Source organism: Streptopelia decaocto (assembly GCF_964273445.1).
Source record: "Streptopelia decaocto genome assembly, chromosome: 4".
In the NCBI taxonomy this organism is placed as follows: Eukaryota; Metazoa; Chordata; class Aves; order Columbiformes; family Columbidae; genus Streptopelia; species Streptopelia decaocto.
The window spans coordinates 8,244,809-8,271,355 of NC_138658.1; the positions used below are offsets into that span (position 1 = coordinate 8,244,809).

The 26,547-nt window shown below is 54.0% G+C and overlaps 1 protein-coding gene across 1 annotated transcript; it reads right to left on the bottom strand.

Moving 5' to 3' along the window:
• Positions 1-8,184: 8,184 nt before the first annotated feature.
• PITX2 (paired like homeodomain 2) lies at positions 8,185-22,373 on the bottom strand. The gene is made up of 6 exons (XM_082050154.1): positions 22,237-22,373; positions 19,797-19,871; positions 19,486-19,610; positions 12,193-12,453; positions 11,208-11,413; positions 8,185-9,557 (listed from the first exon to the last, which is right to left on the bottom strand). Exons 2-6 carry the CDS (start codon positions 19,859-19,861, stop codon positions 8,994-8,996), a joined length of 1,221 nt encoding a protein of 406 aa, XP_081906280.1. The 5' UTR covers positions 19,862-19,871; positions 22,237-22,373; the 3' UTR covers positions 8,185-8,993.
• Positions 22,374-26,547: the final 4,174 nt, after the last annotated feature.

Sequence of the window (26,547 nt, forward strand, 5' to 3'; positions counted from 1 at the left end):
TCCATGAAAAGCCTTCACAGAGTTCCTTTGGTGGGTTTCCTCCAATTTTAATTCATCTGTTTTCCCAAACATCAGATATATCCTGGTCCCAAACAGCTGATCAATTTCTGTGGCAGCAGATTAAGTATTTCCTCACTGGAAATTTATTTTTCCAGGCACAGAAAAACCTGCCTGGTTATTGTCCTCACCCAGCCATGTGAGATGAAATGAGCCTGTCTAAGGTCATAAGAAGGGAAGCTGTCCCCAGTCCTTTCTCTCCAGCCATGGAGCCTGGTCCTGATTCAGCACAGCCTGTGGGCACATGCTCCGTTCCTGCTCCAGGCCCAGATGAGCATGTGCTGGTTTTACCTTGGAAGCCAATGAGATTTAAACGTATGCATACATGCCCCATTGGATCCATAAGCACATCACAGCTTTTTCTGCTTTCAGCACAAAGAGGAGAACACTACACTGACCAGGGCAGACCCATAATATTGCCATGTAAACAATGCTTGCTCGGGTCCACAAGCTGTGTTATTTATGTCCCCAGAACTGCCAATTCTACCGGAGGGGATTTGAGTGGTCTCAAAATGGCAGTGCCTGGCCATCACAAGAATTAAATGCTCCATTGTTAGAGCTGCACTCCAGTCTCAGAAGCCTTTTTGTCGAGAAGACAGAAAAATGCAACATTCCCTGCCCCCTGGACAATAAAAAGGAAACACCCTATAAGATGCTGAGAGCCTACAACTGTCACTAAGTCAGCAATGAGGCTGCTTCTCAGGGTAATTATCTCTTTTTGTTGAAAAAAAAACAAACCCAAACCATCCCTGTCAGTGGGAGCCATTTCAGGGGCTGAAGTTTTGAACAGCATCTCAGGTGCATAGACCAGGATTTTCAAAAATTACCTGTGCAACGAAACATCCCTCCCCATGTCCTTTGGTTGGACTCACTGAGCCATAGCTGCTGACATGCAACAATGGCTGTCACTCTGATGTGTCACACCGACATTATTTGTCAGGGGTGTTGCCGGTCACCCACTGATTACAAGCTAAACTCTCTGACCTCCTGGCTCAGCCAGCAGTTACAAGTACATCAAGTAGGACAAAGGTGTCCCTTAACATCGAAATAAACCATGAGAATAAAGCCTGACTGCATGTTGGTGTTAACAAAACACATGGAGTATTTTTATCTCTGGAAAGCTATTTCCTATTTGTAACACTACTTGAAACCGCTTCCAAGTCTTCATTTGATGTTACTCATCTTCATATATTTTATGTGTCTTGTTTTCATTTTCCAAACATGTTTATTAAAAAATGTTCTCAGGGTAATGGCCTTTGTGGTAGAAATTTCTGTTTTGGGGGAAGAATAGCAGAGTTGGAGGTTTTTGCCAGCTGAAGGAAATAACAATGACTGGGTCTAGAGATTTGTCACAGGGAGTTAGAATGCAAAAATTTACAGTCTGGCCATGAGACAGTCCAGGCTAAAGCCATGAATTTGTAGGAAGCATTGTCAAAAGCTGGGTATTATTATTTTAATCAAACACTGTTTTACTTTGCACTAAAAAAAAAAAAAAAAAAAAAAAATTAAAAAATGTGAATTGCCAGAGACTTTGGCTCTGCAAATAGAGGAAAGAGGGCAGAAGTGCCACCTCCATCTCCACTGCTCTTCCCATCCTGGCTGAGGAATGGGAAGCACACATGACCTTCCCTGGAGAAACCATGGGAATTCAGCTGCCCCGAACCTCATAGGGAGAGTTTCTGCTGGCTTGGGAACTCCCCTCGCACTCAGCACTGCCAGCTCAGGCTCTGCTGACTTCAAAGGAGCACCAAACAGGCTGGGACCCACTCTCACACTGACATGCTGTCCTCCAGCCTGGCAAGAAATCACTTCATTCTTCAGCTCTGCATCCACCAATGTGGGTGCAAGAATTTGCAACTGGAAAAGTTGGAAACAACTGCATAGGTACAGGGCTTGTAGATTCCTGCTCCTCTCCAGATAATGCAGCCTTGAAAGTGCCTGGCAAGGATTTTCATAAAGGAAAGGTTTAAGCTCTTTTATGCTTATACTGTGCCAGTGACCTTAATTGTTGGTGGGATTTTATTTTTTTAATTGAATGAGAGAAAAGAGTTCTCTTCACTTTTATCTTAACAGTACGAGGTCTGGATCTGCTGGAAAATTACTTGTGAGACCTCTGGATCTCTTATTTACACAGAAGTAGCCTCTTATATTTATTGCTCTACATATGGCCACAATCCAACAAATCACTCAAGCATGTGAATAACTTTAAGCATGGAAGTAGTCCCCCGTGAGTGGAACCACCACCACACTAAATATATGTATCAAGTGATGAGCCCGGCTCCACCCTCGTCTTTTCTCAAGTGCTGCCGTTTCTTCACATACACACCCAGCAGGCCAGGGGCTTGTTGCTGGTGTTCCTTTCCAATTGCGTAAATCTCAGTTGAGGATTTAAACTGTGGGCTGCATTGATCGCTGCACATTCATCGATCCTTGCCTGTGCCTACCCACCGAGGCTGCGCAGCACGGCGCTCCTTTCGGATTGAATTCCTCCTTTTCTTCCTTTAATTCGGAGAAAAATACCTAACAAATTTGCAGGGGAGAGCTTTGCTGAGTTTTATAGGACCCTGCTGCCATATATGAGTATCTCTTCTTATCATACACAGTCCCCCTCGGAGGGCGGGAGCAGCAGGGACATCTGCGAGGCGCCCCACCTTAGCTGGCCCCTGGGGGAGGGGGCTCCTGCCGCCCTGGATGGCGAAGGGCTGTGTGTCTGTCCCACTTGTTTTCCTCCCTCTCCGCATTTAGGAGGGAACGAGGAGGCCCCAGAGCCCCCGACGACTGTGGCCGCCGACACCTCGGGGATACCCCGAGGGGCCCCGCTCTCCCCGCGAGGGAGACCCCGCATCCCCCCCTCGGGCTTCCTGCACTCCAGCCCGGGGCACACGGGGCCAGGGTTAGGACCGCAGACGACCGGTGGGATTTCAGGGAAGGGAAAAGGGGGGAAAGGAGGTGATGGCACACACTCCGTAGAAACAGTAAGACGTGAAGCCGAGCGCACTAAGTGCATACCAAGATTTATAGGTGGACTTTACAAGACGTTTTACTACAACCTGGGAGATGATTCATTTTTATATGCAGCATATTACACCGCAGGGCTGTCCCAGCCTGTTAATGTTCAACGCGGGCAGGGCTTGGCGGGGGGCACTAGCTCCGCGGCCGGAGAGAGGGCTGCGGCCGCCGGCCCCACAGCCCCCGGGGAGCCGCGGGCTGCGGCTTGGCAGCGGAGGAGGAGGGGGAAACCCTTAAAAAAAAGGTCAGAAGGAGGGAGAGAGTGGTAGGCGAACACAGCCCTCGCCTCCGATCAGGCGCGGGTTTCACGATGCGGTCTTTGCGTGGCCAGCCCCTGCGTGGCCCTGCGGGGGTGCAGCCGCTGGAGCATCCGTCTCATGTGCGGGCAGCGGCTACAGAGCAGCTGCACACTCTATGCGCGCGTGTGTGTGTGTATGTATATATATGTATGTGTAATACATACGTGTGTATATATATGTATGCGTGTATATGTGTATACATATATATGAGGGCGCTAACTCTGAGCCTCTTTCCTGCGGCACCCCGGCTCGGTGGGGAGCCCCGCTGAGCTGGAGACGAGTTTCTCCCACACTCATGCTTGCACACTCGCACACACACACAGGCACAGGGCTGACACGGCTCCTTCCCCAGCGCTGCGCCTTGCCGCCCGGGCAAAGGGAAGAAGCGGAAGGGCTCCGGGCTCTTCCTCACTGCCGAAGCGAGGCACACGCGGGCTTCTGCTCCCGGGTGGGCTGCCGGGGGCTTTGTTGCTTTTTTGTTTGTTTCTGTTTGTTTGGGTTTTTTGCTTGTTTGTTTTGTTTTTTTTTTTCTTTTATTTTCTCGGTTTTGCGCTGGCGGTCAGTCACGTCCATCCTCCGCTCCCGACGGCTGGCTCCAGTCGCGCAAGGCACGCCGCTCGTCCGCGGGGCTGGGGGTCGGCTCAGCCCAGAGTCCCCGGGGCCTTCGCTTTGCAGGGCCGCAGCCGCGAAAAGCTTTACCTGCCCGAGCGGCCCTGCCGCTCGCTCCCCGCGGGGTGTCAGGCCCAGGCGCTTCCCCAGGCGGTGATCCGTCCCCGCCTCAGTCACGCTACCTTCTTCCCGTGGGGCTGAAGTCCGTGCGGCCGCCGCTCGCACGCTGCCATCGGCGGGCAAGGGCCAGTGGCGACCGTGCGGGGTCGCGGGGCCGGGCAAGGGCGAGTGCCCCCCCACCGGGCAGGCACAAGCCCGCCCTCGGAGAAGGCAGGGCCGGGGCCGTTCCCGCTTTGGCGGCAGCAGCGTTCGCTCTCCCCTGCTTGTCTCCGCGCAGGCGGGAGTGACCCGCGCTGCCCCCCGCGCCCCCGTCGCAGCCCTCCGCCTTCGGGGCAGGCAGGATGGTCGCAGGCGCAGGGGAGAAAGCGAGCAAACAAGTCCTCCTCGCCCTCGAAACCACGGAACGACCAAGGGGGAATTCGCCCAGCACCGACAGACCCCCGTCTCGCCGGGCGGACAGCGCGGAGCTCCCTACGCTCCTGCACAGGGGCGCGGAACATCGGTTCCGTTCCGCCCGCTTCCGCCCCGCGGCTCTGCCCCGCACAAGCCGGGGCCGAGCTCACGAAAAGCGGCCTCAAATGCCTTTTTTTTTAACTAAAAAGAAAAAAAAAGATATTTCGTCACAAAACAAAAACACAAACAAATTAAGGGGTTTTTTTTATTTCCTCTCTTTTCTTCCCTGAGAAAAACATGCAGGAGAGTGGAGAAATTAATTCGAAAAAGGGCTCGCATTTGAGAAAACTTCAGGTTTAGCAATCAATTAGTCCAGCACCGTATGGAGCTCCGAAGGTGTAAATCCTTCCATGTTCCTGGATTATTGACTGTTACGGTCTATCGGGTGCGTAATATTCAGAACTACACATGTATAACACGCGTACCAAAGCAGGCATTTAGGAAAGTAAATTACATGCCCCGAAAACGCTTAGGTGCGCCGAGAGCCGGTCCCCTGCTCTCTCTCCTTGGCTTGAACAGGGGTGTGCGACCCCTCACCCCACTCATACCCCCCTCCCCCACCCCGCAACCCCCTCCGCACCCGCGCAGCGCTGCCCGGCCGGCCGGAGGTGGCCGCGGGGGAGCAGGGGGCTGCAAACCTGCCCCAGTCCCGCCGGCTGCCACCGCGCCCGCCCCACGACGCAGCACAACGGCTTTTTGGAAAAACTTCCCCGGGCTCAGATGTCAACTATTTTCCCAAGGAAATTATTTCCCTCCAAAAATGCTAATCAACCTCGTAAGGAAAAAAAGAGAAAAGGTCTTTTATTTGATAGGTATGAACAAACGTACAGGTATGTAAGGATCGGTATCTAGCTATTTTAGAAAGGCACATAGGGATGAACGCACTCGTACATGAAAACAATGCAAAGAGAGGACAGAGGGAAGCGCACAGTAAATAACGAAAAGGAGATATATCGATATTTACGTTTAATTTTGACCTTTACAGCCGCGCCGATCCGACTGACAGGGCCCTGCGCACGCCGCCGGGGTTCAAAGTGCGGGAAGGCACCGTCCGAAAACAAAAGAACGGAGCCGAGCAGAGACACGGCCCCGGGGCGCCGGCCGGCGGGGAAAAGGGGCCCCGCGCTCCCCGGGTGGAAGGGACCCGCTCCCGGTGCCGCAGCCTCGGGGTCGGCGGGGGCTGCGCGGGCCGGGCCCGGGGGGGCAGTGGATTGGGATGTGGATTAGGATGTGGATTGGGAAGCAGACGGCGCTGCCCGCTCGCACGCCCGGTACTGGGGGCCGCACTGCAAGCCGTCCGGAGAGGCCTTCCCGAGGGCCGGGGTGGGGGGGGGTGCGAGCCCGTTGTTTAACCCCTCTTCCCCCCCGCCTCCCGCTTCTCTAAATAGATATTCTGCAAATTCCCCATTTCGTTGTGGCTTTTTTTTTTCACCCTCTGTGCGGCCTCCATTGTTCCAGGTTCACACTGCCACCGCCGATAAGGGGAAGGAAAGCATCCAAAAAAAAGAAAAAACACGACCCAAGATTTTGATTTACGACCTAATCAAAACATTATATCTTTGGTCAAGTGGCGCAGAAAAATGATGACCCTCAAGGCTTCAGCTAGGGGGAGAAAGAGAAATTCAGATTACACTCGGGGTGATTTATGTCCTCTCTGAGCGGTCACGTTGATTTTTCATCGTTTGAGCCATTACATAGTAGAGTGGAAAACTCTAATCCAATTCTTTTTTTTTTTTTTTTGCCGGAAACGGTATATATTATTCTTCTAAACGTATATGCCTATATGTACAATGTATATATAATATATATTCTTTCTCCACGCACACACATATACTAAATATATACACGGACATATATATATGAGAAGACTATAAATAACCAATGCCACCGAGAAGAAACAAGAGCCGAAAAGAGCGTATAAAATACCGTGCCGATACCCGCAGCGACCCGTTCGCTGATTTCCAAGCCCGTCCCGCCAAGAGGGTTTGGGCAGAAAAGCGCTCGCGTTTCTCCGGCTTCCACGACACCCGAGGGGGTCTCCCGGCCTCCAGCCCCTCACAGGCGTCGCCCCCAGACCTTCTGCCCACAGCCCAGTGAGGAGGAAGAGGAGAAGGAGGAGGAAGGGGACATTTTTGGAAGTCCCTGGCACTCACCCGGGTGAGGTGTTGACACGGTGCGGAAAAAACAAGGGGAGAGGCGTTGGGTCGGGGCGGCGGCGAGGCCGGGCACGCCGAGGCGGGTAGAGGGGGGCCGTCCGCCTCCCCCCCGCCCCAAGCACAGAGGGTCTATCTCTCCACGGACCCCCTAGCAACAACACACAGAGAAAAAGAACACTAAAAAAAAAAAAAAAAAGAAAAAGAAAAAGAAAAAAAGAATTAAAAGAAAATAAAAATTCGATGAGGAAAAGGGGGTAAAAAAGCCAATAAAAAGGGGGGGTGGAGGGGAAGTGTGGGCTATGGTTTGCCCAAAATGGGAACATGAGAGGGGCCCCCCTTTCGGGTGGGGGAAGCATTTTGTCCGTGGGAAAGCGTAGGGCGCCAATTTCTCCCCTCTCCCCTCTTCTCTGCTCCTCTCCCTGTGTAACCCTGTGGGGGGAACACCCCCATCCGCGGTGTCCGCCGGGGAAAGCCGGGGGTGGAAGAAAACTCCGAAAGCGCTCCATTTGCGCGCCGGCGGAGCCCTCGCACACCCCTGGGCTCCCTCTGCGGCTCCTCCCGGCCTTACAAAAACGCGCAAGGAGCGCGGAAAGGCCCCCGCACACCTCGCTGGCGATCGCTCCTGCGGAATTTCTTCGTACATCGGTATCCCCGTCGGGCGCCGGGTCCTGCCGTCCCCTTCCCCCCCCACCAGCCCCTCCTTGCCCGCCCGGGGTGTGAGGCGATGGGAGGGCCGAACAGCAATTCATCTTGATTTGTTTCAATTTTGTCCGGCGATGGCAAAGTTATAATCCTGTATAATTTCACGAACAAGCAGGTTGAGAATGAATGGGTCGATATTATTTAAAACAAAACACGGGAGAGCACGACCTTTCCCTTCAACGACGTGTTGCAGCACGAAGTCGCAGGAAACTCGGGGCTAACCTCTCACCCCCCGCGCTCCGCGGGGTTGCGGTTATTTGGGCTGTTCTTTGTTTCTCTTCATGTCTGAAAGGGGGATTTGGAAATAGAAATGTAATATTACATGAAGGATCTCCCCGCTGAAGGGAGAAGGTGAACACAGGGAGCGGCAAGGGGGACAGATTATTTTGAACAGGAGCAGTTTGTTTGCAGACTAACTGTTCTTTTCCTTCCCCCCCCCCTTTTTTTTTTCCCTCGCCACTTTCTCTTCTTTAATGTAATAAAAGCTTCCTTCACAGCAGGAGAAATTTATGCCTGAGATACAGCAACTTTGTGGCTGGTAATTCTCGAGGCTAACGATGTCAAATAATCCATTTTCTCTGGGCTACGCAGGGGAATAAAGGGATCCTGCTGCACGGAAGGCAGCATGTCCAAGCCCTGCGTTTCTCTAGCATGCAACGCTAGCGAAAGAGATTTTTTTTTTTTTTACGTGAAAAAAATGCCGGCATTTATTTGTATTGCAATAAAAAGTACTGCCCTGTGTTTCCAGACAACGAGATTTAGTGTCAACGATCAGTCAATCACTGCGGACCAGTTACCGCTGCGCAGCGTGGCTCAGTAAATAAAAATCCAGACAAAGCTGTATGCTGTATATTTTACTCCCATGAAATAAAACACATTTTTTTCACGTTTGCTGAAAAGTAAAACAATAATATTGTACGAAATGATATACACAGGGCATGTTTTACATTGCAATATCAGAAACATCATTGCATCCACCAGAGGTACTATTCTAAAACTGATATTCACACAATGGGTTTTTTTTTTAATAATTATATGTTAGAAACATACAGTGTCGCATTTAGTATATACATTCCCTTGCTCGCAAGCGAAAAAATCCTAATCGCTTCTGTGTAACATGCTTTATTTTAAAGCCTAACCTTTTAAAAACACTGTTGTGATATTACTAACAACTGCTTTTATAAAATTAATTTGACATTTCGATATATATACATCCTTTCAGTCATTTTTATGTTAACAATGCTAAACTTAAAAAATAACAAGCTTATAGGAACATTAAAATGTCATATCATATCCAGTCAAACATTTGTCCATATATATATATATATATATATGTCCTTGTAATTGTTGAAATACTCTTAGTGAAAGAAAGATCTCATAATCTGTAGGAGGTCCTTTGAAAACAAAGGAACTATCTTATTTCAGTGGTTTCCTCTTTTTTTTCCTCTCTCTCTCTTTTCCTTTCTCTCTGCCTCTGATTTTTCCTCCTTTCTCTTTCTGTCTAGTGCCCATTACTTTCTAGCATAATTCTCAGTCTCTGCGGGAGATGGGGGTGGGATCCCCATGCAGTGTTTCCTACTGGGGTGTCTCACACGGGTCTGTCCACCGCATACTGGCAAGCGCTCAGGTTGGAAGCGGGGTTCTGCACGCTGGCATAGCCAAAACTGGAGTGCTGCTTGGCTTTAAGTCTCAGACTCGCCAAGCTCGAGTTACATGTGTCCCTATAAACATACGGAGGTGTTGGAGGAGCATAAGGACAGGCTGGCGTTGGCACTGCAGAATTCAGGGAGGGATTGCTCAAGTTGTTCAAGTTATTCAGGCTGTTGAGGCTGGAGCCGGGGACCCCGGTGACTGCAGAAGGTACCATGCTTGAAGACATACTCATGGAGGAGATGGAGTTTGGAGGGGAGAACATGCTCTGAGAAGACAGAGGGTTGACATTCATGGAGTTGAAGAAAGGAAAGCTTTTGGTGGAGAGGGAAGCGGAGGTCAGGCCCTTAGCTGCCCAGTTGTTGTACGAGTAGCCGGGGTACATATCATCGTAGGGCTGCATGAGGCCGTTAAACTGTGGACCGAAGCCGTTTTTGCAAAGCTCGGCTTGCTGGTTCCTTTCTCTCTTTCTCCATTTGGCTCTGCGGTTCTTGAACCAAACCTTCAAAAACGGGAGGAGAGAGAGAGATGGGAGACGCGAGTTAGTCAGGAACCACCACTGCAGCCCTTTGCAACCTCTCGGGGCAACAAACTAACGTGCCCACATATACATACATTTATAAACGTGTACGTACATCCATATACATATATATGTTTGCCTCCTTCCCTCCGGAGCCCTGCGCTGGGCCGAGGCAGCGATGTGCTGCCGAGACCGCGGAGCATCCCACGGGCCCTGATGCCGCCGAGTTTAGCATGGCAGATCCGTGGTCGCTCCATTCCCCACCCGACCTCCCTCCGGCATAATTTGCGATGCTCTAATTCGCACCATAGAGGCCAAAGCTTCCTTTTATTTTTTTTTTTATTTTTTTTTTCATTTCCGCTAGTTTCTCTCTCTTTTTCCCCTCCTTCCTTGGCTTATTCCGCGCAGAAGCCCTTCAGGGAAAATACAATAGTGCAAAAGAAAGGGCAAAACGCCTGGAAACCCGCGGAATTTTAAGGCGATGTTTCCTATTACGGGAAAGGAGGGGGAAACCAGCAACTAATAAATCCTTGCTTCGGTTTGTTAAAGCTACAAGTTCCCCTTGCGCGAAAGCTTCTAGAGCCGAAAATCACTTTCTAAACAAACTTGTTCGGCTGCTCCTTGGCGAAGAAAAAAGGAAAAATAAAGAAATTGCCGTTTAACAACGTGCTAAATGAGATCTAAGGGACCTTTCCCGCAGACAATGGGGCAAACGAGTCCTTTCCCAATCCACATCTGGGTGTTTGACCCGTCGGGCAGCCGCCAGGAGCAGCCTTCCCATGTGTATTCGAGCCGCCCTGGGGTGTTTGCAGGAACTCCTCCGGCACAGCCGGGCAGGGGCCTCCCAGGCACTACAGGGACGGGCCCCAACTGGCTGCACCGCGCCGCCCGAAGCCAAACCCCCCCGCAAAAGCTGTGCCGCGATCAACACCGCTTCGTGCTCCGGCGGGGCACCAACCGCGGCCGGGACCCGCTGCCCGGCCCCTCTAGCTGCCGACCCGATTCTCACTGCATCGTTTTCTTCAAGAGATCACAGGGAGAGGATTTATGTGGGATTTCCGAAAATCGGGGCTTTCGGCCCTTTTGGATTTTTTTTTTTCATCCAGCGCGGTGTTTGCGCGCCAGTGGGGTCCGGCCTCGGTGTCTGTGCAGCGCCGTGACGGTCCCATAAATCTCAGAAGGGGGGAAAGGGCGGAGAGAGACGCTCGTCAAGTTGGGAAACCAAAAGAAAGAGAAAATGCAAGGAAGGGCACTTCGGGAGTGCCTCGCTGTGAAGTAAAAGCCCTTGTGTATTTTACAGCTTTTTCTCATTAGAGGCAGCGCAGGTTGCAGCCTGTTCCAAGTTGCTTTCTTGGCTAATGTTTTCATTAGCGTTTCGATCAAAAGGAGCAGGACGCATTGCACGGTGAGGCCGAAACGTGCAGCAAACCATATTCCAGGGAGAGAGACAGAGATCCCAATCTGTCTCGCTTTGACAGAAATGTCCTGCTCTGCCCTGCTTTTGTGCGAAGGCTCTGAAGTCTACATACAAACCGAAATCGAAAGCAGCTGCAAACATTTCAGCCCTCTCCCCCTTTCCCCCTCCTTCCCGATCCCCGCTGCTCGGAGCCGGTGTGTCGTGTCGGGACTTACCCGAACCCTGGCCTCGGTGAGGTTGGTCCAGACGGCGATCTCCTCCCGGGTGGACATGTCCGGGTAGCGATTCCGCTGGAAAGTGGCCTCCAGCTCCTGCAGCTGCTGGCTGGTGAAATGAGTCCGCTGCCGCCGCTGCCTCTTCTTCTTGGAGGGGTCCTCAGGCCCCGCATCTTCGTTCTTGCTCTGCTGGCTCTTATCTTTCTCTGTAAGGGGAGGAAACAAAAAACAACAAGGAGGAAAACGGGGGCGCCTCAGCCTCCGAAGGCTCCTCTCCAACGGCTGGGGAAGGGCTTGTCCCCAGCACGTTAGGCTGCGCCTAACGCGGCTCGGCGGTGTAATGATTAACCCGCCCGGCCTCCCGCCGCTGCTGTCCCTCCGGCACCCACGGATGGGTTCCTCCTGGAGAAACAGCCACCGCCGGGGGAGCGGGACGGAGCCGCGTCTCCGCCGGTCTGTATGCAAGATTTTCGCCTATCGATACATGCAGGTTTTTCGTCTATCTGTATCCGTATTGTTCTCCCATCTGTATACATGTAATCCGTAATATTTGCCCATCTATACCCGTCCTATTCGCCTTCCTGTATCGTGCTATTGCTCTGCCTGTCTCCGTATTATTCGCGCATCTGTATCCACACCATTCGCCCATATATATCCATATTATTTTTCCATCTATGCCCATATTATTCGTCGAACTGTATCCGTATTATTCGCCCATTTGTATTCTTGCTATTCGCCACCGCTGTACATGCTGTTCGCCTATCCTTACACACGTCGTTATCTTTTATACGCCGGCACACAGACACCGCATGCGAAAAAAACCACGAAACGGGTCTCGCTCGGCTGCGAAGCGATCCCGTGCAGAGAGGGGCAGCGGCGGCGGAGCGCGGGCCGCGGGGCTGCCGAGGTCGCCGACCGGGCCAGTGCAGGGCAGGGTGGCGGGGTGCCCGGCGGGCACGGGTCCCTGCCTCTCGCCCCCTCTTACCTGCGGCCTCGGGGCTGGAGGTATCGGAGATGGTGTGCACCTCCAGCCGGTGCTTGGCAGACTCCAGAGAGGAGCGCGCCTGCCCCGGCGCCAGCGCCGTCGCCATGGCCAGCGCAGGCTGGTGGTGGTGGCAAGATGATGAAGAGGAGGAGGAGGAAGGTGAGGAGGAGCACAGCTTATTCCCGGCTCCCAGGCGCTCCAGGCTTAACGGGTCCTTCATGCAGTTCATCGGCAAAAGGACGCCAAAGTCTACGTGCGCACCTGGGGGGTCGGTAGGAGGAGGTGTGCGTGTGTCTGTAGGTGTCGGTACGTGTAGGAGGGTCGGCGCGGCGCCCCCTGAGCGGGCACGGAGCGGCCCCGGGGCTCCAGGGGTCAGGGCTGCTGGGCGGGGAGCCGCTGCGGGGCCGGTGGTGCTCGGTTAGCGCCCGGGCGGCACGGCGAGCCCAGGAGCCCCCGCCGCCCAGGGGGCGCGGCGGCAGCTGTGGCGACGACAGGCGAGCGGGCGAGTCTGGTCCTGCAAAAGCCGTCACGGCGACACGGCTGCTCCCCGGCCGGCGGCCCCCGGCCCGCCGCGGGGGTCCCCGTGGCGGGGGCGGCGACGAGCGGTGGCGCTCCGCGGGACGCTCCTCTCCGCTGCCCGCGCATGGGCCCTCACCGCACCGCGGCCGGCCCCGCACCGCATCAGCTCAGCCGCTTCCCTCTTGGCCTGACATCTTAAACCGGCGGCGGCCTTCCCCGCGCCGGCACGTCACCCGCCTCCGCCCCGCCCCGCCCTCGCCCCGCCCCTCCGCCGCGCCCCGCACCGCCCAGACCCGCGCCGCCCCCTGCGCTCGCCCTGCAACCGACGCATCCGCCCCCCGAAACCTCGCGTTTTCTACCCGGTTTGCCCGGCGGACGGTACCGATGCCCAGAAAGCCCGGCCTCCGCCGGCCGGCACACGGGACACCCCGTCGGGGCGGCTCCGGGCACGCCCGATCCGCGCCCCTCCGCCCTGGCGGACCTGCAGGGGTGAGGAGTGGAAAGCTCGGCACCGACACAGGGGCAGCAAGGAGGAAGAAGGCAAGGAAGCTCCAGCCCCGATTTCCTCGTTATGGATGAGGCAAAAAATAAACGGGAGGGGGTGCGACCGGTTAGACGGCGGATCTTTGACTGATAGCAGCAACAGTAGCAGAAACAGCTACAAAAACGACAGCTAAACACGAACAACAAGAATAACCACCCCCTTGCGATACAGCTAAGGAACGCTTCATATCACACAGTAAGGGGGAGCGTGTACATCCCGGCCCCCGAGCACTTGCAATCCCCGCGCTCGCCGACTGTCTTACCCGCCTGCGCCTGCACCGAAGGCGGAGAAAACGGGAGAAAAATCCTCTCGCTGGCACTGCCATTCCCGTCTCCTCTTTGCAGCTGAGTTCCCAGCAGCAAGCCCCCAAGGAAGTTTTCCACCCCAGTTTTACACCTAATAAGCGCGGTTATCCGCAGAGATCGTTCCCCTCTCTCTGGGGGGACCCGCGCGGACTCTCCCGCTTCCCGGCGCGGCGCCCAGAGCAATCTCCCGAACCCGCGCCCACGAAAGCCGTTTGCAGAGTTTGGCCAAGCCCCGCACCAGGCTGGTCTCCGGCACACAAATCCCTCACTCAGGATCTCTCGACCAAACCCTTCCCGAGGTTTGAAGGGGCAGGATATGACCCTTCAGGCCCGGGCAGGGGCGGTAGAATGGCGGGGTGCGCTGTCCCGCCGTCCCCTTCTTATAGCGCTGAGCACAGGCTGCTGTGGACGCGGGTGTCGCAGGACGAAGGAGGAGTGGGGATGTTTCTAGCGGATCTAACTCGGGGCCATGTTGCCCTGCCGTGTTGGTTGGGACACCTGGGGTCAGAGGACCCTGTCCCCGAGCTCGCCCCTCGGGGGATCCGGGGAGTCGCTCCCTGCCGAGACGCCACTGCCCCCGGGGACCTGTGACCCTGTTAGGGATGGGAAGCCCGAGGTAGCCCAGGCGCCGAAAATGCAGGTTGCGTCTCTATCTGCAGTTCCCCTGCATGGTCACGGGCATCGAAAAGTTACTGAAAGCTTCCCTTGATGTGGGCCTCCACACCCACTTGTCAGCGCCCAAAGTTTTCTGTATCCCGTCGCTTCCCTCACGTCCCCCCCTCGCCTCGCCACCCGCAAGGGTCCTTCTTAATCGCTGATGCTCGTTGGAGATGCGTATCATTCCTCGCAATCTTACTAATCGCTAAATTATACATATTACTTTCGTAGCCTGTTAGTAAAGAAGGTTAAATTAATTTACATTCTGCTCATTATCTGGTGTTTAAATGACGTGTTTTTATCCCTGAGATTTGGCAAAGAATCTCTTTCCTCAGACCCCACAGCGTTTCGACGGAGACAATGCTCTTACATTTGTAGTGGATTTTAATCTGATAAGACTCTAATTTGCTTAAGTCTTTTAAATAGGGGGTTTAAAATGATTCTAGCCGTTTTCTTATTGAATTTCCTCTAATTCCCCCAAGATCATAAAGTATATGTGTAAAGTAAATATTTCCTCCCTTTGCACCGGCAGCAGATGACCTATAACTAAGTCAACATGAATCCAGCTCCATTCTGCACAATTTGTTTACCAATCATATCCCCGTTTCTTCTTAACCTCTCGCTAGCTCCGCAGTTCTGCACCCAGAAATCCCATCTCCCCCCTGCAGCCTTTCCCTACGACAGGACCTCGCCAAGGCCGCGGAGCCTCGGCCTCGCTGCAAGGTGCCCTGGGAGGGGGCGCTGCCCTTCTCCAGCCCCCACGCCGGGGTTGTACCCGGCCCGCAAACCCCTGGGGAGGTCGAGCCGGAGGAAGATGGGATACGGTGACGTCCCACATTTTATTTTCATTTAATAGGGCAATGCAGCCCGCTCGCAGATGAGCCTTTATCCCCCTTCCTATTTTTTTTCCTTCATTTGTTTTTAGTTAGTTTGGGAAAATGCTGGTTTCTTCCGTCGCGATTTGGAACGAAAATTCCCTCCCGGCTGCGCGGCGCAGAGCGCTTTTTAAGCGCTCTATGCACTTGCAGGTGCCGTGCCCACCGTGGCCCCCTCTGTCCCGGGACACTCGGCGGAGACGGGCGGGTCCCAGCCCGGGAACGGGGAGAAAAGGGGCAGGGTCGGTCACTACACCGCCCTCCCACACCTTCCCCAGCGTCAATCCCAGCGGACTCGGTGGCCGTCCCCGCGTCCCCAAAAGTGGGGCACAGCAGCGGCCCAGCCCCCTGCAGCCCAGAGGGAGAGGGTGCCGGCATTTCCTTACATGCCTTTGATTAAAACTCCCCCACCCTGGGCGGGAGGGGAGCTACCACGCAGCATTAGTTGTCATGGTGACCATAAATCACGTAAATCCAAAAATACCCACCTATAATCTGAGATGAAGCTTTTATTTCCCGAGTGAAATAATATTTTAAAAGCTGTCAGCCAACCGAAAAAACAACCTAATTGTAGTCACCCAAGTAATATATTAGCGGTAAAGATTTCAATTAAAATGTCAAAAGTGTGTGGGTTTGTTTTTTTTTTTTCCTGATGGAAGCTCCCATCGCTTTCAGGTTCGGGTTCCGGCCTCATAACCCGCGTACGATCTGTCCGCGCCCGCTACGCAGGCTTGCCACCTCTCCCCCCACCCCGCAAAAAGCCCCACAACATTTTTGGGGAATTTCCCCTTTTTCCCCGGTGCTGCAGGGCTTGCAGGGGATGCGCCCAGGTGGGCTGTGAAAAATGGGGATTTGGGGCTACTCCCCATCCCGCTCTACCTTCTGCATTTCCTTTTTAATTTTGATTTATTTTTTTCTTTTTCCGAGGGTGTTTTTCAGCCTCTCCCTTCCAAGGTCCCCGGTGCGGGAGGCGGGCTGGCTGGGAGAGGGGCCGGGAGCTGAGCGGCTCGGCTGGGGGTACCTGGGGGGTGGCCAGACCTACTGCGCGTATTTATTTTCCCACTTTTCCTTTATCTCCTTATGGGTTCATGGTTTCTAGGCGTAATACTCTCCTAAACGGGTAAATTGGTTCTTATGTAGAGTCTCCAGCTAGTCCTGTTGTCTTTTACCTTTGGCTTGTTGTCTTTCGCCTATCTCGGATTACCGGGTATTCTCCTCGATGAAGAGCCATTAATTACCCATTCAGTCAATATTAGGAAGACTACAGAGCTTTTTACATAGGATTAAGAAGACATCAGATTGTTCCGTTAGTATATTCCTACTCACGAATAAGCTTTCGTTATACATTTAGTTTTCCCTGGAGTGTAGCTAACAACTGCTGCATATATTATTCTCAGACGACGAAGTGTGTGTGTGTGGGGGGGGAAAGCGGAATTATATGTCCAAAGCGCAATAAATTTATTTTAATTTGCGTTTGGCGGGGGCTGCGGAAAGGGGCGCGCAACTTCCGCGGCTCCGTACAGGGGCAGCTCACCGGCCGAGTGCGCTCCGCCCCGGCCTGGGGGAGAGCCCGGTTCCACCGTCCGGGTCACAGCTCCGGGGACAAATTTGGCCACGTTATGTAGCGAGGACAGTGCCGCTCCGGCTCCGCCTTAGCCCCCCCCTCGCCCGCTCCCTCTCGCAGGGGCGGAGGCTGCGCGTCCACCTCTTCCCTGGGCTCAAAAAAGGCGGCGGGGACCTTGTCTTTCCAGGCTGCCGGGTCTTCAGTTTATCTGCACGGAACGCTGAATCAGCGTTGGGCTTTTGTTTTCGTAAAAGAGATGTTAAGTTATGGAATATTCAAAACAAATAATATTAAGAAAAAAAAAACTTTTTTTTTTTTTTTTCCTTCGTTGAAACAATCAGTTTGTGATGCTGAATGATGGTATGAGGCGGAATGTAGTTTCAAGATTTTATGTTGGAGGCTGCTGTTTCAGCAATACCCAGATTATCGATTACAGGAAATGATTCCTTAAGTAGAATTCACTCAGCTAACGAATTTTATAGATTATGTATACACGCATTTACACACAATTGTTTGAATAAACCCGCCAGTAACTATTTACTCGTGCTGTGGGGCTGCCGAACCTTCTGCTGAAGTGTTCCTAATTTCGCGGGACCCAGCAACAATTTTCCCGTCTCTGCGGGTAAACATGACAGACGCCCGGCTGCGTTTGACACTCTGGTCTGCAATAATATTTTCATGCTTTCCCGTTTTCCTTCCCCCGGCGTGGCCATGGACCCGTTTCTTTTGGAGTCTTTCTCTCTCCCGGCGCCCCTTTCCCCGCGGGAACCCACCACGCCCGTGTCGTTTTGGAGGGTCTCCTACTGAATTTCGTTTCCTCCTTTCACAGAAGCATCGATTTGATCAAAACACTGGCTTTTTTTTACTACTATTACCAATCCTTCTAGTTAGTGATTATTCTCCCTGTGCCCACCGACGGTAATTAACTCGCGAAATTACACAACCGCCCTCGTAATTCCCGAAACTGAACTCTGACACACGGGGTCCCAAATAACACCCGCTCCGCTTCCCCGCCTCTCATCCAGCCCGCCCCAAGGACCAGACATTTGGCGAGGTAATTCCCATAAAGCACGAAGTCCTAACGGTCAGATAAAGCAAAAAATCAACGAGCACCGCACGACTAAAAGCAAATGCAAGCCAAACCCCAGCAAAACCCGCCCGAATCAAGAGAAAACACCCGTGATTTCTATGATGTGCAGCAAGTCGCCCGAACAGCTCAGGGTGTTTCAGGACTTGCCATTATCTGTCTCACAGAAACACGGGTTGGGGCTGCTCGCAGGGATCACCCTCACATCTGCAGCGCTATTTCCGCATCCGCGGTCGTTCCGCGCTTCCCTTCCCCGTAGAAGGGAAGGTTTTAATGGTCAGGCAACCGCGCGTTACCTCTTCTGCTCAGACTTATATTTTAATTAATGGCATTAAAGGTGTTTAGATAGCAATTTCCCCTGCAGCCCGACGGGTAAAAACTAGACCGGCTGATACGGTAACGAGGCAGGAAATTTTGCGTGTACTACAATAATCCGGGTTCATAATTGATGGTTAAGAAAATAACCATTTGTTTCTCTGCAGAGGAAGTAAAAGTTACCGTGTCAGGGAGCATATGTGGATATTACTTTTATAAATACTTAGCCGAATAAAGCTGGCGTGGAAGGGCTCATAAATTTATTATATCAGAAAGGTCCCCACTTTCCCATTAGATCGTGCAAAGGGCTTTGATTAAGACCACCTGTTCGTCGGGAGGAAAAGGCAGGGAAGGGTAAAAAGGCCTTTCTTATTTGCAAACCATATATAAAGCGATGTCACCCTTTCTTTCCACATTATTTAACACTTATTACTGGCCGAGGAAAAAAGTGCCAGACCTTGGTAAAGCCTATTTGTGCACAATTTAATATCATGTATGTTTCCGGGATTAAGAATTATCGGCTTGTAATATCTTCGCGTTTGGAATTACCCCGGATTTTGCCCGCTAACCTTCCTTTAGCCTAAGCGTTTCTTCTTCTAGGAGTTTTGATGACCAGCTAGCAAACCCTGCTTAAAGTCTCTGGGGGAGGGTGGACTCAGGATGGGGACGTGGCTCCTCCTGAAATCACTGGATGTTATTTGAGAAATAGCGAGCTGTTTGGCCAAACAGGGTTAATACAGTACTCTTACGAGGAAGTGTTTAACCACGAGACCAGGAATACGTGCATTATTAATTCACTCTAGTTTCCTGTATTATTAATTCAGGTTAATATATTTTATTTAAACAAAATTACGTTTATCTTGGATTAAACAGTCTCTCGAAATACAGAGCGCTTGTTTTCTTCTTTGTAATGTGTTTGCATTGCTGTTTTTCTTTACCACCTCTCGGGCTCGCCTACTAGACACCCTGAAACGGGCAGGGGAAGAGAAGGCAGGACCTTGCCCTGCCTGCAGACGGGGCGCTGAGGGGTGCCTGCCTGTGGGGGCAGGAGAGGGCTGGCGGCTTGTTTACGGGCAGAGGGGGGACAAAAAATAGAAAATAAAAATAAATCCCAGCGCGACGCTGCGAGTATCTGAAGGGCGCGCTGACAGCGATGCTTTATTTGGGGCGGGGACCGGCTGGCGGCGGGTGTTAGTGCTCGCCTGCAGCCGCGGGGCTGCCAGTGCACCCTCTTTCCCCTCCCCCGCGGCCGCGCATCTTCAGGCGCAAGAGTCGCCCGGGCGCAAAGCCGCGTCGCGCTACGCAGCCGGCGGGCAGCAGAGGGCGCCCTGCCGCCGCGCAGGCGGGCCCGGCGCGGGGCTGCTATACGTCTGTCCGCCTGTCCGGCAGCGAGGCCCGCGGAGCGACGCGGAGGGGCCGCCGCTGACCAGTGGAGCTGGGGGGCGGCGGCCCGAAGACCTGGGTGCCGGCGGGCTCCTTGCGGCCCTCCGGCGCCCCGCTGAGGTCCCCCTTTTTGATGTCTGCCTTCTTGGAGAAAAGACACTCGACGGCGGTGGACTATAACCCTGGGGACGGGGACACGGAGTTGGGGGGGGGACAGGGGAGAGGCGGTCAGGGCCCGCTGCTGCGCACCCCCCCACAGAGGCAGCGCCGCTTCCCGGAGGCTGCCTCCCCTGGCTCCGCACCCGCGCACGGCATGGCATCGGGGCCGCGGTGCCTCCGGCACGGCGGGGGGCACGGCGGGGGGTTTCTCTTACCTAGCTGAACACAGGCGGAGACAAGTTTGCGGCAGTTGGACTCCATTACCCGTTACCTGCAAAAGATGAAGGCACAGGAGTTTTAAAGCAATTATTTTGGGAGTGAAAAATAAATGCAAAAAAGTAACGCAGTCGCCGCGGGAGACATGTCGCAGCGATGCTGGCGGGACCCTCACCTTTCCCCAGGGACGTCTGCACGATACCCTTTCTCCTCACCTCAAACTCGGGTCCTACCCGAGTCACACCACGGGATGGACTCAAACCCCGTGGTGATTTCCCAGCCCGTCGCACCGCTCAGCCTCCCTCCACCTCTAGTTATTTCGGGACATGGAGGGGAGTCCCCGAACCTCGAGGCCGTGGTCTGCCCCGGGACATCCCGTCCCAGGGGTGCTGTGGGGCAACGGGTACCGACAGGGGCCCCCTGAGCGGCGGGAGATGCGCGGCCGCGCCAGCCGAGGCCCCGTTTCCCGGCTGCGCCTCCGCGCTCCCCGGCCGCCGCCGGCGCCTCCTCGGGCCTGAGTGGTTGGACAGTAAAATCACGGGATTAGTGCCTGATTGAGATGTCTGTTCGTGAGATATTACAAAATTCATTATCACAGCTCTCTACTAACTCGATATGAAGTAACACAGATGGGATTTTATTAGTCCAGGCTTCAAATGTTTACTTATGATAATTTCGGGGGAAATTTGCATGTCACCATCATTTCGGTAATCTTTTTTTTCTTCTTCTCTTCGCCTCTTTTTTTAATGTCTGAATCGGGCGCATTATTAGCTGGTGCTTAGAAATGCGGCAGCCGGGAGCCGAAGCACGTTTGGGATGAGCGGCTCCCGCCGCGGCGGCCGCTGTGTGGGGCCCCGTCGGCTCCGGCCCCGCCGCCCTCCCTGGGGCGGACAAGATGGGAGCAGGGGAAAAAGAGGAGGAAAGGGATAATAATAATAATAATAATAATAATAATAATAATAATAATAATAATAATAATAATAATAATAATAGGCAAGGTGCGATTATCGGGACTCCTCCGGGTCTTGTTGTGACTCGGCCGTTTCTATTCAAAGCCGAAGGACGCCAAGGAGCAACTCCACTTCCCCCAGAAGTCAGGCCTAGCACACAAGCTGTGCCTAAATTAATGGAGAAGGCTATTAAGAGAACCTTAATTCTTCGCCGATGGTCTTTAAATCTGGATAGGTCTCCGTCAAGATTATTAGTCCTGCATGACAAATTCAGCTGCCCTCCCCCGTCGCCTGCCTCGATGGGTGATTTATCTCACGAGTGGAGGAGGCGCACAGCTTCCCCCCAACAAACGCACTGCCACCGAAGGGAAGTTTTTCCTCTCTCCTGAATCTGTAGTCTCCTCCAAGAAAAGCGCCTTTCCCGGGCGAATTATTATCCTTTCCTGACTCTCAGTTGCCCATACTGCTCCTTTGCGTTTTCCCCTCTGCATCCGCTTTTAATTTTTGTTGCACTCACCTCGCAGCGCAGGGCAAAGGGGAGCGAGAATTGTTTTTCTATTGTTTCCGACCCGGCGACTCAAATTAAAGCAACTCCACTTGCTTTTCCATTTCTCCAAGCACTCCTCCACTCGTAATTAAATATCTCAGCGCCTCCGTGCGCTCACAGCCTCAACAATCCCACCAGCCATGCGAGATTTCCCTTTCTCCCCGCTTGTTGGGCCCGCTCCGCTCAGCAACAACCTGCTCGGAGCACTCCGGCTGTAACGACTGAAGGGCGCGGAAAAAAAAGCGATGTCACACGAGATTTTTTTTTTTTTAATCTATCACTATTCTCTCGAAGAGTAAAATAAAAAAAAGAAAACAAGCAAAAAACCACAACCTCTCCAAAACAGAGTCCCCTGGCAAATATCTCAGCAACGCCCGAAATACTGAGGTCCGTGATTTCGGCGGGAGGGTTTTTGCCAGAGGCCCGCAGCCGCTGCCGGTGGCTCTCAAACGAAAGGGAGGCTCTGTGTAGGGCCTACCTCTCCGCGATGCCCGCAGGGGCAGCCAGGCCCCGCTGCTCTCCCGCGAGTGGTGCCGGGGGTCCCGGCCGCGGAGCCCTCAGCCGGCGCGGCAGACCCGCTCGCACGATTTTCCGGCGCCGCTGCCGTCCCTCGCCCGGCTCCACGACGGGAAGGCGCTGCCTGAGCGGCTGCTCAGCGGGGCCGAACGCGGCGGGGCCGGTTCCCCGGCTCCCGCGCCGGCGGGGGAGGCCCGGGCCAGCAGGGAAACGGCGCGGGGGCAGCGCTCTCTCCCATCGCCGCCAGCCCTGCGGGACGGGCTGCAGCCGCCCGGGAGAACATCAGCAACTCGAGCTCGCGGCCCCGCCGCCCGTCCTGGGGTGCATAGAGCCGGGACCAGTCGCTTCCGTAGCCCTGCACCCGTCCCGCCGACCCCCCACCTCCCTCCCCGAGAGCCCACACTCACCGGAGCCGGCTGCGCTCTCCGCCCCGCTGCTTGCGCTGCTGGTACCGGTGCTGCCGGGGGCGGCGGGGCCGCGCCGGGCTCCTGTGCTGGCTGCGGAGCCGCGGAGCCGCCGCCACCGCTGGCTCCCTCCTTCCCCGGCCCTCCCGCGCCCCCGCCCCGCCCTGCCCGCCTCCCCGGGCCTTGACGTCACACGGGCTCCGTCGAACGCGCCCCGCCGCCGCCGCGGGGCCGGGCCGGGCCGAGGCGGGCAGCTCCGCGGCGCTCCACGGGCACGGCCGCAGCGGTAACGGCGGTAACGGCAGTCCTCGGCCGCGGAGGGGGCAGGGGGCAGGAGGAAGGACAAATGGCGGCGGAGGCGGCGGGCTAGGTAGCCAGAGGAGGACCGAGGTGAGCGAGGACGGTTGCGGCCCCTCCGCGCCCGCGCAGGACGCGCCCCGCCCCGTCGGGCTCGGGAGGAGGCACAAGTATCTGTGCCCAAAGTTTCCCGGGCCGGGCCGCCGGCTGTTCTTGCACCAGGTGTGAAGAGGGATCGCCAACCCATTGTGAGAGCTCTCGGTTTCCTTTTTAACCTTTTTTTTTTTTTTCCTTCGTGTATATATATACACGTATATATTTATATATGTGTGTATATATATATACACACAAACCTGGGGATTCTTGTTCGTGTACGTATCGCTAGCGCAGAGCCGGGTTAGCCGATATCCTGCCGCTCACCTCTGTTACTCGCCTTGCCTCATTTTCGGACGATGGCGAGAAAACTCTAGGGCATGCTATCTCCTCTTTTCCCCCAAATGACACCGAGTTTGAGCTAGGGGGGAATTTATTTTCGATTTCGCGATATTTTTCGTGTTTAATTAAATAACGATTTCGGATATTTCTATTTAGACCAAACTAAAGCGATCGCTTTTTCTCGCAGCATTTCCTCGGCTTTGTTTATAGAGAAAAAATATGCGAAAATAAAACTGGCTTTTTCTTAACTCGGAGGCTGCACCTGATTTATTTGTGGCTACAGTTAAATTATTTCAGCCTGGAATGAATTTGCGTTATTTGTAGGCGTGGGCAGAGGGCTGAGGCTATTATTGCCAAACGAGGAAAGTGAACCCTTGGAAGTGGCTAAATTTTCAGTGGGTCGTTTTTTCGGCGGCTCCTGGGGCAGCCCAACCGCGCTCAGCAGCACCACCGCTTCCCGGCGTGCACAGAAAAACCCTTTGAACGAGACGCTGCAGCAGTTGCCACGCCAAGTGGAGACGGTTGCTTCCTCTCGTAAGAAATGAAATTGTGTGGGAGCTTTTCTAGGGAGAAATAAACTAATTGCATCCTTGGCTACCTGCGTTTCTGTCCTTGGGAGCGCTCTGCCAGGTTACATCCAGTTTCCCTGCGTATCCCAAGAGCGGGAGCGAGGGGCATTCCCAGCTTCCACCTCGCACTTGTGTTTCCCCGCCGTTGCACATCTTTCCCATACCCCCCAGCCCCACTGTGCTTTAGACAGACAAGGCAAGACAGGCTTCGGCGCCCGCATTGGTAGTGCGGCTGCGGAGCGGGGCCGCCCGCGGCTCCGCACCCGCCTCAGCGCCGGGCGGCAGCGGGGTCCGACCGCCCCGGAGCCGGAGCGGCTGAAGTGAGCAGCTGGTGGGAAATGCAAATGGATCCTGGAGAAACATAAGATACAGGGTGATTTTCATTCCCTCCTCGAGTGTGTGGAAGGAGCTGGACATACGTTTCACGCTCCTAATCCTTCTTTTACATTTTTAGTCATACTCCTATTAAACAACTAATTAATGCCCAGAATCACCAGGGAATACATTAGACATGCTGCCGTGGAAGAGGGGTTCCAGGGTGTCTGGAAACTATGGAGCCGACTTAATACGCGGATTTCAAATTTCCCTCCCCCCCCTACCCCCCCGCTTCTGTCAAAGCAATAAATGTAATAATAGATTTCAGGGCAAGCAAAGGCCGCGGCTGCTGTATTTATAGTCTGGCTGCCCCCTCCCGCCAGAGCACTGACAACAGCTTTAAAAACCCCGACGAGCCGAGGGAGCCTTTCCTCGGCGGGCTGAAGCGGGGAGCGGCGGCGGACAAGGCAGCCGGCACCCGCGGCCCGGCTGGGGCGTGAATAGCCGGCATGAGGGTCCTCCGTCCCAGCCCCCGGTGGGAACGCCGGCTTTCTGAAAGGCTTTGAAAAAGGACCGGGGTTATTCCTCGCCCCGACAGAAGGAAAAGCTGTTTTAATAAATGCCTGTCGCGACTACCCGTTTGCAGGCACCTAGTGCAGCCAGCGGTGTCCCCGACGGCGGTGGGAGCTGCGGGGCTTCTCCCCGGGTGATGCCGAGTCTCAGCGCGGGCGAGCCGAAGTAGGACCCGGGCTGCTTCCCCACTGCCGTCCTGGGAGAGTTTTGCCCAGGGATGGGGGAAGGTAAAAAAAGAGCCAACAACAACAACGAAAAGGCAAAGCGTATCTAGCGGTGACTAAAAGTAAAGCCGTGTTTCAGGCATCCCTCGATGTCTTGCACCAGCCGCCAGCGCTGTGGGACCGGTGGAAAAGGGAGTTATCCTCGAAAGTGTGCGGTGGGGTAGTTCACGACCATTTACTTTTTTCATGCCCGGATTATGATCTCAGCCCTCGCCAGCTATCCCTCCCGTGTCCCCCACCAGCCTCTCCTCCCACCTCTCTGAGCTCCTTATCTGACAGCGAACGAGTATGTAAATACCTATAGCTGGCTATGTTTAACACACTCAAACATTATTGATTTGTTGGGCTGCTCGAATATTTTCTTCCTGTCCAGATCTGGTTTCAAAATTGCTCATTCAGGCGGTTCGTCTACAATACAGTAATTGTTAAAAATTTAAACATTTCAAATGGACCCGTTGATTTGCATATAAATTAATGCCTCGTGTATTCTGATGTTTTATAATCATTTCGAAATTAGCGCTTAACCACTTGAGCTAAAAGAATATATAAATGTCTGTATTGACTCACTAATGAATTACCTAATTAAAACGTCCCGAGGACTTCGGTCGTTAGGAAGATTGTTAAACCGGGGCACGTTGGGGCTAAGGATGACGGCGCGAACCGGAGCGGAGCAATTTCTGTTAGCACAGAGTAATCTAAGCTCCACGCTGTGACTCCCGTATTTATTTTCTTTTGCTTTGATACCTTACTTTTTTTTTTTTTTTTTTTTTTTTTTTTTCCTCTGGTAAAGGAACAGGGAGCGCAAATATCTCCTGGCAGCCGCTGCTCTCCGGGCAAGCGGGACGCCCTCGGCCGGGGCTGCTCTCGGCTCGCACCTTCTCGGCAGCGAGCGGCTGCTGCAAGCGGGGAAGCGCAGCCAGAGCCGGCAGGGCCCGTCCTGCGATAGGGATGCTAAGAGGGCACTTACCTTCGTCATGAGACTAGGAATAAAAAGGCAGCTCTTCCTAGGAGAGGCAGTGCAAAGGAATGCGAGAAGTTCAGGGAAAAAAAAAAAAAAAAAAAAGAAAAAAAAAAAAAAAGAAAGAGAAAAAAAAAGCCCGGCGGTGCGAAAATCTGTAGCCTCGGGGGCTACCCAGCAACCCCTTTCATTTCAAGTACTTATTGATTTGCTGTTGTCATCTTTGGCGACGCAGAAGGACACTTGAAAGAATTTCTGATGGGGCTCTGATCTGAGAAACGAGGTGACCTGACCAGGCTCTCACCAAATTCTTAATTACCACATCAACTGCCTTAAAAATAAAAAAGGAGCGGGGTGGTGGGGGCGAGAGAAAAAGGAGGGGGAAATCTTTGACAGCAACATAGTTTGCTAATCCGAACTTTTTTAACCACTCAGAAACTCTTCTTGTCTCCTGCTCCCACCGTTGTAACCGCAGCCCTGCATTCGGACATCCCCCACTCCGTCCTCGCTCCCCACAGCCCTGAGCTCTCGGTCCCCCCGCGCACCGAGCCAGCGAGTCCCCGGGCGCGGAGCAGCCGCCGGGCGCTGCGGGGAGACCCGGCGCTGTGAAATCTCTCTCCTGCCCCGCGGCCAAGGCTGAGCGAACCTCCCGCCCCCGCCTGCCTTCATACGGACCGATGGCAGGTCTGGGGAGCAGCCCTCAGGGGCCGGGGGGCGAGCCTGGAAAGGGTGCTGCAAAAGAAAACATTTCAAACGCAGCAGATTGCAGAGGAGAAGGGGAGAGAGGTCAGGACGAGGGGGGTGTGTGTGCGTGCGTGTGTGAGTGTGTAACACTCCACCAGACATGCGAGCCTGTGACTTGTCTGCAGCCAGCTGTTTGAGTGTCATCAAAACTAGATGTGTACACTGAGCAGGAGAGCCAAAAGGAAAATTCAGATGAGGC